Source organism: Gossypium raimondii, chromosome 3, assembly GCF_025698545.1.
Source record: "Gossypium raimondii isolate GPD5lz chromosome 3, ASM2569854v1, whole genome shotgun sequence".
Classification (NCBI taxonomy): domain Eukaryota; kingdom Viridiplantae; phylum Streptophyta; class Magnoliopsida; order Malvales; family Malvaceae; genus Gossypium; species Gossypium raimondii.
In genome coordinates, this window is record NC_068567.1 from 59,346,539 (window position 1) to 59,362,023 (window position 15,485).

The 15,485-nt window shown below is 32.5% G+C and overlaps 1 protein-coding gene across 1 annotated transcript; it reads right to left on the reverse strand.

Moving 5' to 3' along the window:
• Nucleotides 1–11,482: 11,482 nt before the first annotated feature.
• On the reverse strand, nt 11,483–13,979 carry LOC105796012 (ABC transporter G family member 1). Its single transcript, XM_012625660.2, has 6 exons — nt 13,600–13,979; nt 13,064–13,534; nt 12,893–12,979; nt 12,677–12,802; nt 12,374–12,568; nt 11,483–12,293 (listed from the first exon to the last, which is right to left on the reverse strand). Exons 1-6 carry the CDS (start codon nt 13,924–13,926, stop codon nt 11,538–11,540), a joined length of 1,962 nt encoding a protein of 653 aa, XP_012481114.1. The 5' UTR covers nt 13,927–13,979; the 3' UTR covers nt 11,483–11,537.
• Between the last annotated feature and the right edge of the window lie 1,506 nt (nt 13,980–15,485).

Genomic DNA, 15,485 nt, shown 5'->3' on the forward strand with positions numbered 1-15,485 from the left:
CAATATTTTCTAAAGTATTTGAATTTTTTTTAAAATTGGTAAAGTTTTAAGCGCCATTTAATGTTTCCAAGTAATATTTGGTTGTGATATCGATAAAATTTTACATATTTGATAGCTAAAATGAAAAAAAATATTTGCTGCTAACTAATCATGGTTCATCTATTGTAGGCAGAATTAATATTTGGTGCAACTTAATACATATCTGACCATTGACATCTGGTTTCTTTGCTTTGTGTTTTGGCGAACTATTGTTTGGCGGTACATGTTAAAATTTGATGTTTTCCCTTCTTTATATGCATTCTCCCAAATCAGTTAACAAAATAAATATTTCTCACTGCAGTCTCTCTTTCTTTGGTGAGAGTGAAGTGAACAAAGTTGAGTGAAATATTAAGGTATGTTTTAGTTCATAACTTAAATCAAGAATAGTTTTATCATGATGATTAGGGAAAAATGTTTCTTTTGGGGCTCGGTTTTGTATATATGTAATTGGTTTTGGATGTGCTTTAGCTTATGCTTCATTTTACTTATTTTACATTTGCCATGTACTTTTCGACTTATCTTTTCTGTTATCATCCATCAACGATTGCTATATATGTTGAGCAAAATAGAAGCAATTTAATAAATTGTCTTGGGAATTGGATTAAATTTTTTATTTTAAAATTATTGAAATTTCTTAACTATATGTTACATTAAATAACAAATTAATCCACTTTCTTTTCACATTTAAGTTTCATTGATATCAAATATGCTTATTTGTTGTATACATATTATTCCATATCGCAACTAAATTATTTGAAAATGAAGGTTATTTATGTCTAAATAATATAAACATTTGGTTTAAAGCTTGTATATAGTTTGCAAATATTTATATGTTTTCCTCCAAAATTTTGGTTTTTCCTTTAGTTGCTATTTTAATCACGGAAAATTAGTTTGTTTTGTTTTCTTTTATTTAATTTGAATCATGGAAAAAATTTCAAACTTTTAATTTATTTTAAGTTTAATTTTAGATAACTTGCAAAATTTAGTTAAAACTAACATAACATACATAAGTTAATTCAAAGTTATTTTTATTTGTTTTGAAGCTAAATTTCACATAACATACATAAATTAAAGTTAAAATTCAAATTTATTATATTTTAATATATTTTAGAATTTAATTTAACTTATTACTAATATATATATTAAATTTATTACTTAAATATGTTACTTAAATACATTACTTACTAAAATTTAAGTAAGTTTACTTATATGTAAAATTTAAGTATGTTATGGAATACATTACTTACTAAAATTTAAGTAAGTTTACTTATATGTAAAATTTAAGTATGTTACTTAAATACATTACTTACTAAAATTTAAGTAAGTTTACTTATATGTAAAATTTAAGTATGTTATGGAATACATTACTTACTAAAATTTAAGTAAGTTTACTTATATGTAAAATTTAAGTATGTTACTTAAATACATTACTTACTAAAATTTAAGTAAGTTTACTTATATGTAAAATTTAAGTATGTTATGGAATACATTACTTACTAAAATTTAAGTAAGTTTACTTATATGTAAAATTTAAGTATGTTACTTAAATACATTACTTACTAAAATTTAAGTAAGTTTACTTATATGTAAAATTTAAGTATGTTATGGAATACATTACTTACTAAAATTTAAGTAAGTTTACTTATATGTAAAATTTAAGTATGTTACTTAAATACATTACTTACTAAAATTTAAGTAAGTTTACTTATATGTAAAATTTAAGTATGTTACTTAAATACATTACTTACTAAAATTTAAGTAAGTTTACTTATATGTAAAATTTAAGTATGTTACTTAAATACATTACTTACTAAAATTTAAGTAAGTTTACTTATATGTAAACTTACATAATACATTACTTTTAACTTACATAATACATAACTTTTAAAATTTTTTATATAAACTTACATGATACATAACTTATATATTTTTTATATAAACTTACATAATACATTTAACTTACATAACTTACACAACTTACATAACCTTCATAATACATTTAACTTACATAACTTACATAATGCAAAACTTACATAACAACTTACTTACATAACATACATTACTTAAAATATTTACATAATACATAACTTAGTACATAGTTTACATAATACATAACTTAGTACATAACTTACATAAATTTTTTCTAAATTGCTTACAAAAATTATATAACTTACATAACTTACATTAATTAAATAACTTACATAACTTACATAACTTACATAACTTAAATAACTTACATAACTTACATATCTTACATAACTTATATAAATTAAATAACTTAAATAACTTACATAATTTACATAACTTACATAACTTACATATTACATAACCTTCCTAACTTACATTATTGTTTAATACATAACTTAGTACATAACTTACATAACTCATTTATAGTTATAACTGGTGTTTTGACTAACCCGTGCAAATTATTGTCAACGTCAGACTTCAAGAATTAAGAAATGGACCGGTCTTGGATGAATTTGTCAAGGGTTAGCAACGATTATCGAAATGGAGTACAATATTTTCTAAATTTTGCATTTCAATATGCAAGTCAGGAGAACATGATTCTTTGCCCATGTAAGAAGTGTGTCAACTTAAACTGGCATTGTCGTGAGGTTGTATACGAGCATCTAATTGTTGATGGGTTTGTTCGGGGTTATAAACAATGGCTTTTTCATGAAGAATGCCCGCCTAGTACTTCCTTTTCAACGATGGATGTATCTTACTCTGGTCCTGCTTACCATCAGTCTAATAGAGGGGATGACATGGAAGGTATGTTGCGGGATGCATTTAATATGCACAATCATGGTGTCCGGTCCTTCCCAGCGGACTTTGTGGCTTTTGATGATTGTAATATTGGGAGAAATGCTTTTACCGAATCGGGAAGTAGTGTACCTCATGAAGAGCCGAATGAAGAAGCGGCGAAGTTCTACGCGCTATTTAATGACATGAACGAAGAACTGTATGAGGGATCAAAATTTTCAAAAATGTCTTTCTCTGTTCATCTTTTTCAGTTAAAATGTTTGGGAGGGTGGACCGGAAACTCGTTGACAATGCTGTTAGAGTTTTTAAGAGAAATGTTTCCGTTTGCAAAAATCCCTCAATCATGCAAAGATATGAAGAAAATGATAAAAGATTTAGGCCTTGGGTACAACAAAATCCATAGTTGCCCAAATGACTGTATGTTGTATTGGGGCGATTGAAATGACCAACAGTGCTGTCATGTATGCGGCCAATCCTGTTGGATTAGTAGAAACACAGAAGATGGGAAGGCCGACGAAAATGGTACACAGTCGGGAAAAAAGCCAGTTAAGATTTTACGGTATTTTCCCCTGATACCAAGGCTTCAAAGGCTATTCATGTCGTCCAAGACAGTGGAGTCAATGACGTGGCACCATGATGGACGAACCGATGATGGATTACTAAGGCATCCGGCAGATTCTTTAGCTTGGAAATCATTTGACAATAAATTTCCAGGCTTTGCAAGCGATCCTAGGAGTGTGAGGCTTGGGCTAGCATCGATGGATTTAATCCTTTCAAGATCATGAGCATCGCGTCATGATTTGGCCAAGAGTGCTTGTTCCTTATAATCTGCCTCCGTGGATTTGCATGAAGCAATCTTCCTTATCTTATCTATGATTATCCACAGTAAGAAAGGGCCCGGAATGATATCGACATTTATTTACGACCACTTATTGAAGAGTTAAAACAATTATGGGTGGTGTCGAGACATACGATGTGGTGAGAAAGGAGAACTTTAATTTACGTGCGGCTTTGATGTGGACCATTAATGACTTTCTCGCTTATGCCAATTTATCCGGTTGGAGTACCAAGGGTCGTTATATGTGTCCTTGTTGTGCTGCACAAACATGTTCGCAATGGTTGTACAATGGGAAGAAGTTTTCTTACATGGGGCATCGTCGGTGGTTACCGGAAAATCATAGATTTAGATTTCAGAGTTCTGTATTTGACGGCACTGAAGAGTTCAGAGAAGCTCCTTCCCAGACCAGTGGCTCTGAAATCTTGTTCATGTTAGAAGATATGAATTTCATTTATGGGAAGATGAACCAACCGCCAAACACGCAGAGAAACAGAAGATCAAATGATGAAAGGGATGAAAGTTTCGACGAAGAGGACGATCCTAATGAGGCGGACTTGTGGAAAAAAAAAGTATTTTTTTGAGTTGTCTTATTGGGAGCATCACCTTTTACGACACAATCTTGATGTTATGCACATTGAGAAAAATGTCTGCGAGAACATTGTGGGTACAATTTTGAACGTCGACGAAAAATCAAAAGACAATCTTGAGTCGACTTGATTTAGTCCAAATGGAATTGACCGATCTTCATCCCAATCCACTTCGAATGGGAAATATCGGTTGCCGCCTTCTATTTTCTCAATGTCCAAGACGGAGAAAGAACTGTTTTGCATGGTGTTGAAGGATATAAAGGTCCCAGATGCGTATGCATCAAATATATCTCGATGTGTTAGTGTTAAAGATCGAATATTATATTCGCTAAAATCACATGACTATCACATCTTGATGCAAGATTTAATGCCAGTTGCTCTACGATGTTGTATGTTCAAGAAGGTGACGTCTTGTATCATTGAACTATCCAACATAATGAAAGTCATTTGTGGCAAAGTTTTGGATGTTCAAGAACTTCAGAAGGTACAGGATCGAGCTGCTTTGACTTTATGCAACATGGAGAAAATCTTCCCACCTTCCTTCTTCACCATTATGGTTCACTTGATAATTCATCTCCCGCACAAAGCAATTCTTGGCGGACCCGTTTTCTATCGATGGATGTATCCCATAGAAAGGTGTTAAAGAAGTATTTTTAAAATTTTCCTTCATTCACCTCTATGCCTTTAGTTACAACTTTTGATAATGTTGTATATTGTGTTTAGGTTCCTATCCAAATTAAAGTCTTACTGCCACAACAAGCGATATCCAGAAGGATCGATTCTTTGAAGGCTACTTAGCGAGAGAATGTATGACCTTCGCTCAAGATATTTGGAAGATGTCGAAACAAGGTTGAACAGACCAAATAGGAATGCTGGACTCACGGACTATAACTTAGCCGATACTTATTTGTTCCAAAGTTTTGGAGAACCAATCGGCAAAGTTGAAATTACAGAATTAGATCATTTATCGTGGGTACAAGCACATCGATATGTTCTGTTTCACCACGAATCATTGGAACCTTTACGGAAGTAAGTTCTACAAATTTTATAAATATTTATCAAACTAAAAATTGTTTATCTTCTAACAAAGATCACATTTTTTTAACATAGTGAGTACAAACAAATATTGAGATCTCGTTCGCGCTCCCGAAGAACACAACATCGAGATATCAATAAGTTGTTTACAGAATCTTTTTATGAATGGTTAAGCCAAACGGTATGCAGTTGGAGCTTCTGCTTACAAATTATAATGCTTTCTCATAACATTTTTAATTACTCAGTTTACTTTCCATTCAATAGGTTTGGAGTGGAAAGAGCGTAAACGACGAAGTTAAATGGCTCTCCCAAGGTCCAAATCGAGTGGTTAAAAGATATAGTGCTTTCCTCATCAACGAATTCAGATTTCATACAAAATATCGCGAGAGGTTGAGGAGAACGCAAAATTGTGGAATAGTTGTTAATTCTGCAATTACAAGTTATGCTAGTGCTAGGGACAATAATCCTGTCGAGGGAAATGTGGAATATTTCGGACATCTTACTGACATAATTGAGTTGGATTACTACGGCAAATAGAAAGTTGTCTTATTTCGAGGTGATTGGGCCGATGTTAATACAGCTCGTGGAATCAAGCAAGATTAATTTGGTTTTACAATGGTGAACTTTGACCGATTGATTCACACAGCACAACAACTGATAGATGAGCCGTATGTATTCTCAAGTCAAGTCAAACAAGTTTTTTACTCAAAAGATCCAACTGATGAGGGTTGGTACGTTGTACTCCGTAACATCCCTAGAGACTTGTTTGACATGGGCAGTGCAAGTAGAGATAACATCGACGATAGATCAGAAACTTTGCCATTTCTAGAACAAAACTTAAATGATAATATCCCTAGTACTAGTGCACAATTTCAATGGGTTCGTCAGGATACGGATGAAGATATTTACGAATAATGATGTAGTAAGATTTTACGATTGTTTAATTATATGTAACTTACATTAGTATTAAATTTTGGTCTTATTATATATTTCAACTATTTTATATGTCTTTGTTATTGTTGTAATTAGTTATTAAGTTTAATTACATTTTATGTGTATTGCGATAAAATGCCTAGAAGAAAAATTATAAGGAAAGCATTGTTCAAAATGATCCAAACTCGATGAAACAAATAATCTTGAACAACAGACAAACAATTGGATCTTGAATGTTCGATTACACGAGGATCCTACGGAAGTTCAAAGTAACTTACATTAATTACATGCGTCTTGACTTATAATTGATTTATTTTTCAAATTCTTATATTATAATATACCATTTGTAGCTGAAAATGGTGGGACGCCTTGCAGAGGTCGAGGACGACGCTACTTAGAGAGTTATCTGAGTTAGATCCATCGGCGTGTTAAGGTATGCGTAAATGCTTTTGGTCACTGTTGGATCAGAAGCTCGACTTTTAGCAGGATACATGGGCATTTTAGCACGAAATGCGAATATGTTACCTATCAACTACGAGTCATGGCGTCAAATGCTCGATAGCAACAAAAACCAAGCCCTCGATAATATTAGGGTAACAAAATGTTAATGTCATCTGTAATGCTTGGGAAATAGTTTCATTTATATTTACTTTATTAACTCGTGTTTTTTGTAGGCGAGGTTTGCTTTAGAGGTCTCGGATGCTTATGTAAAGAAGGCATTGGGAAAAAGATGGAGAGACAATAAAATTACTTTGAAGAAAAATTATTATAAGACAAAAACAACCCTCGATGAGAAATTGCAAAATGTCCCGCCGGGTATGTTGAGGTACCAATGGGAAGATGCGGTTAGATTTTGGCATTCTCAAAAAGGCGAGGTACGACGTACTTCCAAACTATTGTAATTATTTTGGTTTATAGTATTTACTATTTACGTACTAAAATTTTTATAACGTAGGATCGTGAACGAGTTGGAAAAAGTAGCCGGCAGCAACAAAAATTCACTCACACAGCCGGGTCGAGAAGTTTTGCATGTGTAGCTGAGGCGGAGGTATTTTTAATTTTTTAATATTCTCAAATATGTATAACTTTCTATTAAATAATATTTTTACTACTATATTGTAGGAGCGATTCGTCCGGTCAAAAGTTGGACGCCTTCAACTTTTGAAATTACACATAAGAAGAAAGATGGATCTGTTATGACTCAAAGTCGGTGAAATTATGGTACGTTTACTTAATACTGATTTGACTTATTTTAGTTATTTATAGTGTTTATTTTCTAATGTTTTAATTCATTGCTTGTAATGCGACTATTGTTATATTGCATTTGTTTTTTTAATATATATTGCGTTCCTAACTATGTGATTTATTTATTAGGAAAACTAAAGGAAAAAAATTTTGAGTCTGAAGCGATTGCTTCTAGTGATAGTTCTGTTCATCTTGAAGACATTGATAACCGGATTATTGCTGAAGTTTTGGGTCTGAAAAGTATGATCGGGTTCGATTTCAAGGATCTTTTATCATTAACCCAATATTTTGGATCCAACTTCGCACCAATACATGGCTTGGGAGTCAATCTCAAGTCAAGTTCGAGGTTAAAAGACCGGATAGTTCGGATGCAAGCGACCACATTTGAGGTTCAAAGGAAATATGAAGAACTTCAAAGAACAACTTAAAGCAGATGCAAGCGCAATGAGGGAAGCGAGATGCTACTGATGAGAAGCGCAGAGGCCACAGTGAGAGAAGCAACAAGAGAAGCGGAGAGAAGCGGCGATAGAAGCGGATGTTCAAAAGAAATATGAAGAACTACACTCGACTTCAAAAGATGCGGCATCGAGAGAAGCGAGCGAGCAAAAAGTACTGACGAACTTCAACAAGAACCTCGGACTATGATGAAGATGTTTCATGAATGCAACTTCCGCCAATCATCTTGTATATTGCATAAATATTTTTATTATTTTAACTTTAAACTTTTTGTAAAGAAAAGTATGAATTCACTTTATTTATATCAATTAATATTATTTTAGTCATTATATTATATAAATTTATTGTTTTTGGTTAGTTTAGATCTGGTTGCTTTTGATTTGTTGTTGCGGAGGTTTGAAAAAAGCGAAAATTTTATTTTAAAAAAATCCTAAAATTAGTGGCTTTTTTAAAAAAGCGCCGCTAAAAGTCATATCAAATAGTGGCGTTTGTGAAATAAGCGCCTCTAAATAACACTATTATTCGCGGCGTTTTTGAACAAGCGCCGCTATAGAACATTACTTTTAGCGGCGTTTTCTTCCAAAGCGCCGCTAAAGAACATGATCTTTAGCGACGTTTTTTCATAAGCGCCGCTAAAGAACATGATCTTTAGCGGCGTTTATTATCTTAGCGCCGCTAAAGAACATAATCTTTAGCGGCGTTTTTTCTGTAAGCGCCGCAAAAAGTTAGCGACGTTGTCATTAGCGGCATTTTTTTGTGGCGCTTCTTCAAGTGCCGCAAATTGCTTTAGTGGCGTTAAAAAGCACCGCTAAAGGCCTAAAAAAACGCCGCTAAAAACCTGTTCTGGTGTAGTGCTTACATGTGCCTAGAGGTGATAATGGGCCGAGCCGGGTTCAGGTCGGGCCTAGACAAAATTTTAGGCCCGTTTTCTGGTTCTGGGCCGGGCCAGTCTAAAATATGAGTCTAAAAATTTATCCGAGCCCGACCCGACCCATATTTGATTAAAAATAAAAAAGATATATATTTAATATATAATTCGGATTAAAAGTATAAAAAATATATATTTAATAAAAAATATATTTGATTAAAAATATAAATATATACATGTTTAATATATAATTTGAGCTGGGGGCCCGGGCAAAAAAAGTCTTATCTTAGGCCCGGCCCATTTTTTAAACGGGCCTCAATTTTTTACCCAAACTCATATTTCAGGCCTATATTTTTACCCAAATCCTTCCATTTTTCGGGCGAACCATCGGGCCGGGCCGGGTAACCCAACCCATGATCACCTCTACATGTGCCTAGTCGTGTAAGGTTTTTTTTCTCGAGTCGTGTAAGCTTTTGGTATATATCATATTTTATATAAATGACTAATTTAATATTTTTAATTTTTCTTTAAAAAAAAGTTTACCTCTTGACTTTACTTATATAGGGAACTGCTTAAAGATTTTAGCTAAATTAGCGCTAAACTAGCCTCCAAAAATACTTTTGAAAAATATTGTTAAATTAGCGCTACTAGTTAGCCTTCAATCACCGTTGATCTACGATTCAAACAATATGCTATGAATTTGAAACCTAAAATCATACAAAGCTATGATCATTAACATATTTTATAACATAATTACATTGATCCCTTTTCGTAGCCGAGGCCATTTACAAGCCCTTGAGCAAGCATTTCTACTTTACAATATAGCTTACATGATTAATATTGATACACACGAACTACTTGCATTGTCTCTTATCCACACACATAGGCGTGGCTGATGAATTCATCGTGACCTGTAGCGGTGAGCAAAACTTGATTCGATTAAAAAATTAATTTTTTTCGATTTTCGAGTTAATCAAATCGATTTGTTCGAATTATTTGAGCTAATATAAGTAATTCCAGTTTCAAGTTCAAATTGAGTTGAATTTTACAATTCAAATAACAAATTGGTTTAAAAACCTTTTAGTCCTTGTCAAGTTTGAAAATGAGCAAATTGAGCTCTCTTAACAAAAATTTCAAAAAATTTCAAAATCAAAATAATTTTAAAATCTAAAATATTTATAAAAATTCAAAATTTTTATTTTTAAATAAATTATAAAATTTCAAAAAACTCTAAAATATATAAAAGAATTTGAAAAATTAAAAATTTCTAGAATAATAATTTTGGGACAAAATAAGTTAATTAATGATTCAAGTTTATCATACTAAATTATTTTTTATTATTTTCCTTTGAAAAAATTTCAAATATTTTTCAAATATATGTGCTATAACATGAAATTAGTTATATTGTAATAAGATTTTGATTTGCATATTTAATTTTTTTAATTTAACTCGAATAATTTCACTCAATTCGACTTGATTCGAATTTTACTTCATTCAACTCGATTTAAAAATTTTCAAATTGAGTTAGGATGATAAAATAGGACTCGTCAAATCGATTAACTCGAAATTATTCACTTGATTCAATTGAATGCTTGATGCCCACGAAACCAACTAAAAATTCGACTAAGGCAAGTGTACATATCAATTAATAGTATAACTATGGTGACCAAATGTATCGTTCCCAGAAAAAAGCTAAAAGTACTAGTAATTACATTCTTTTTATTATTTAATTGATAAATTAGAGTGATTAATTAAAGAAAAAAGTAACTAAACTAATTAATTACGAACGCGACAACGAACAAATCAGAAAAATAACCGATTAACAACCAATAATCAAAACAATATTAAGGAAAGAGTTCACCTAGACTTCATTTGTCACTATCAATCTAAATTATGCAATTTATTTACTTAATATCTTGATCCATAGAAATTTCTAAATTATGCTAATATATCTTTCAAGAGCAACTGACTTTAGGTTGATTAATTAAATTTTTTAAAAAATTAAAACCCCTATTATCGCCTTAACTCAATTTATGGATTTCCCTATTAGGTTTGACTCTAATCCGGTAGATTTATATTGTCCTATTTTTAGAATTGCATGCAACTTCACTCAATTACGCTAAATTTACTATTAAACATGGTCTATTCCTCCACCGATTTAAGCACATAAAAAATGAATCAATAATCTAAAAATATTAAACCAAGAATTAAACACGCATAATTGAGAACAAGATCTAAGTTTTTTATTGCGTAAAATAAAAATTAAAAGACAAAATTCACCACTGGGTTCATCTCCCTTAGGTATTTAGAAAATTAGAGACAATATATCCGGAAGAAAAAAAAACTCATTACAATCTCCTTAGAAATCAATTGAATGTTTTAGTCTTTATAGAAATCTGCTTTAATGGTGTTTTTTGAGTTGTTTTCTTAAATATCCTATGATGACTTTCTTCTATCTTCTTATATTTTTGTCATATATATATATATCTTAAAATGCTTAAAAAACTTAAAAATCGCGTTTTTTTCGCTAAATTCGTGCAATTGACACGGCCTGCCACATGGCTGTGTGGCAGGCCATGTGGAAAGGGTCAGCCCGTGTGACTCTTGTACCTTACTCCAATTTTTCGATTTTAGCTCATTTTGCTCCTAAATGTTCTCTTAAGTATAAAAACATAAATTTAAATGATTGAAAGTATAAAATTTATGGTTAAGATCGAATAATCACAAAAAAAAATACATTAAAATTAAGATTAAAACATGTTACTTTTAATATTTATCGACGCTCACCCCTACTGACCTGGGCTTTGTCCTTACAAGTTGCCGACATGAATTTTCCGATCACCGCTTTTTCCTTCTCGGTTGTCTTGATGATGATCAAGAACAATACCCGATAAAGCACAATCATTGCAAACAAGATAGCAAGGTCAACCCATTTAGAGTATGCCATTTCAATACGCCAAGTTTGCTTCAAAATTTCTTCACCAGTAACGGCTGCTGAGCTTCCATTTCCAGCTTGAACATTGGGAAAAGTCAAGCCTACAAACTCGTTCTTAAACAGTCCCTGATATGCATACTTGTGGAAAGCGATGTAGTACAAGGGAAATTTAAACACTGGCTTGGGAAGATCAGAGGGTAATCGGAAGAAACCGCCAACCAAGATCATTAGCCCTTGAATTCCAGCACCCACTATGATTCCCATCAGGAAATTGGGTACCACACTAGCTACAATCATCATTAAGCTCTCTACCAACATCATGCAAGCGAATAATATGATGACGAAGAACAAGAAATGTTGATATCCATGGTGAAGTCCTGGAAGGAAATATGTAATTGAGCCTGGAATGAGTGCTACCATTGCCAAGAATGGCAGAGAAGATAACGTATTTCCGATGACAAAGGGAGTGACACCGTAGTGCCCATTTAGTCTTTCACGTTCGAATACCTTCATTTCCTCTACAAAAGAAGGGAATCCACCAATGGCCATGAAGGTTAGAAATGATGCCACAAACATCAACAGTGAACCTCTAGCCTGAAAAAAAAAAAAAACCCTTATATGATCACTTGCAGTGTTGAAATCGATCAATCAATATTATGTATTCATTTACGAACCTGGATTGATCCATTGTCCATCCCGACGTGGCTAAACACAGAGCCAAGTACAATAGAAAGTGAAATGTAGATACCTAGACGCAACCAATAGTAGCCAAGGTCACGAGACATGTTAATGAAAGATCTGCTGGTAAGGACATGGCATTGGGTGAAGAACCCAGACCGCCTTTTACTTTTCTGCAATGCTCCACCACCCTGACAGGCACCATAATCACGTATCCAATATATATGTTCAACCCTTTAAATTATCCATTTTAGATCTACTCGGAGAGGGAAAAAAATAATGAGCTGCTATCAACTAACCTGTTTACAAATCTGAGCAATCTCTTTCTGAACCATTTGGTATATATCTGAAGACTTATATGACTTTACTAGGATATCAATAACTTCCTCTGTGGGGATTCCATTAGCAAACCCTAGCTCAATATCCTGTTTAAAATTGCAAAAACGTCAGACTGGATACTTTATTTACGTTGGGAAATATTTGTAAACTAGTTTCTGAAGAGGGAGAATATATACCTTGCCAAAATCCTTGTTAATGGTTTTGAGGAAGTGATCAGATGGGTTCTGGAAACTCGGGCAAGGGAATCCATTTAAAGCAAAAAACTACATATTATTTAGAAAAATAGGAGGGATTAGATGTTTTTCCATGTATATTATATTATATTATGCTAGTGAAAAAGATCATACTTCGTTTGCTGCAGAAACAGGACCAAAGTACACAGTTTTGCCTGCAGATAAAAGGTAGAGATTGGTGAATAGTTGAAATACTTCAGCGCTAGGCTGATGGATGGATGCAATGATTGTTCTTCCAATGTTATCTTTCTGATTCAGGCTTGCGATTCTGCTCATCACATAATATGAAGCAGCACTGTCAAGCCCACTAGTGGGTTCATCCAAGAACAAAAGCTTAGGGCGTGTCAATATTTCAATGCAAATGCTAACTCTCCTCTTTTGGCCACCGCTTAATCCCTTAGCACCCCACCCACCAATCCGAGTATCCATGGCGTCTTGCAAACCCATTTCTCTGATCGTCATTTCGGCTCTCTCCTTCTTCTCAGATTTGGTCATTGTATCTGGTAACTGAAGCTGAGCAGAGTAGTAAACAGCTTCTCTTACAGTCAGTGTTGTAATCAGTGCATCGTCTTGGGTGACATATGCCTGCACGGCAGTTATTAATTTTATTTGCATGAAAAAAGTGATAACTTTTTAATGAAATTCCTTACAGATGTTCCATAAGCCAAGGCTTGTTTACGTCCGTTGATAAGAATATCTCCTTCTTGCCTTGTTTTGGGACCCTGTCTTCCTGCTAAGGTATCAAGAAGTGTGGACTTGCCACAACCCGAAGGACCCATTACGGCCAACAGCTCACCAGGGTGGGCGTAGCCAGCCAGGCCCTGAAGGATCGGTCTTCCACCAGCAACCGTGACCCACAAATCGTCCCAAGTCAAGAACACTCCATCCTCCATGAAGATGTTACTTCGGCTACCTGTGTTACTCCCTGGCATTGGATTAAGGTTTTCAGCCATGCAGGTTTCTGGTCCACCCTGCATTGCTGGTTCTAATTTACGAAAAGAAGTTGCCGTAGTTAATGTAACTAAGATAAAAATGTTATGGGGCAAACGAGAAATATATATACTGTATTTATAATGGGATCTTAGTGTGGAACTGTGGATTTACATATATATATATATATATTCAATGTTAAATTACTTTCTTCGACCACAAATACAATATATTTGGAGGAGCATATGAAACACGAGATCTTTTTAGTATGAAAACAAAAATCAGTTCATGTCAAACAGTTAAACTAAATAGACTGATGGTGATTATTGATTAACCCATCACATTATCCATGGTGGGTTGTTGACGAGTATATATTAAAGAAAAAAAAGCAATATCTACTGTTAGAACCAAAGAAAAAAAAAACAAGCGTCTCCTGCTTCTTATGGCGATTTTTCTCATTGAGAGGAACGGCCGAGCTGGCTGAGAGTAACGACAAAGGAGGCGGTTTCACTGTTAGTGTGTAATTATTATATCCAGAAACTTCATCAGGTAGTCAATACAGGCTGCGGAAAATAATATTGTTATTCAATTTTGAAGGTTTGATGTTGTAGTGGAAGACATTTAGTGCATTTAAACGTATTATTTTTTTATTTAAGAGTTAATAAAAAATTATGAGTAGTTTATATTATATAAAAAAATATAAATATGAATATATAATGAGATTAATGTTAATTTTTTAAGTATTACATATATATATATTTCTATATTTTTTAACTAGGTTTGTATTATATTTATATCTATTCTATTGTGCAAGTGTGATTGAATTAGTATCGCAAGTCTGTTAAAATTAACTTATTTTAAAAATTACTAAAATAATTCTTTATATATTTTAAATAAATTATATGATTACTAGAGTACTTTTGTATTTTTCTTATTTTAAAAACAATAAAAAAGTTGCAAATATTGAGCATTAAACTTACATCAACATTTATATGATCTTTTTTATCACTTAAACCAAAGTGATATTTTAATATTTTTAAACATTTTAATTTTATTACATAAATTGTTTCACCTATATATACACATATTATTATTTAAGTGTGTGATTCAATTGGTGGAATGAGTCAACTTAACATCAACTTAGTTAAGGAAATTACTAAAATAACGTTATCTATCATACTATTATTTAGGAAAACTATATAAATAGTCGCCCAACTATGCCTACGTTCCTGTTTTGGTCACCCGACTTTAAAATTTTTCAATTTAGGCACTAATACTTGAATTTGTTCTTGTTTTGGTCACCTGCCATTAAATTGATAACGGAAAGCCATTTTTTAATTGGTATAATAAAACAATTAGTCCTCAATACTTATATATTTTATCAATTTGATCCTAATTCTAAAATAATTCAATAAATTTAACCCTTCACATTTACAAATTCTATCAATTTGATCCTTAAAATTCTTAACCAAAGTTTTCACTTTTAAAACAAAGGCATTCCTCAACTATTAATTGTTTTATTTATGGTTGAAATTATCCAATTTGATAAATAACCCTTTTTTGTTTATATTTTTAAGAAGTTGGTGTTAGAAATTAACTAAACACC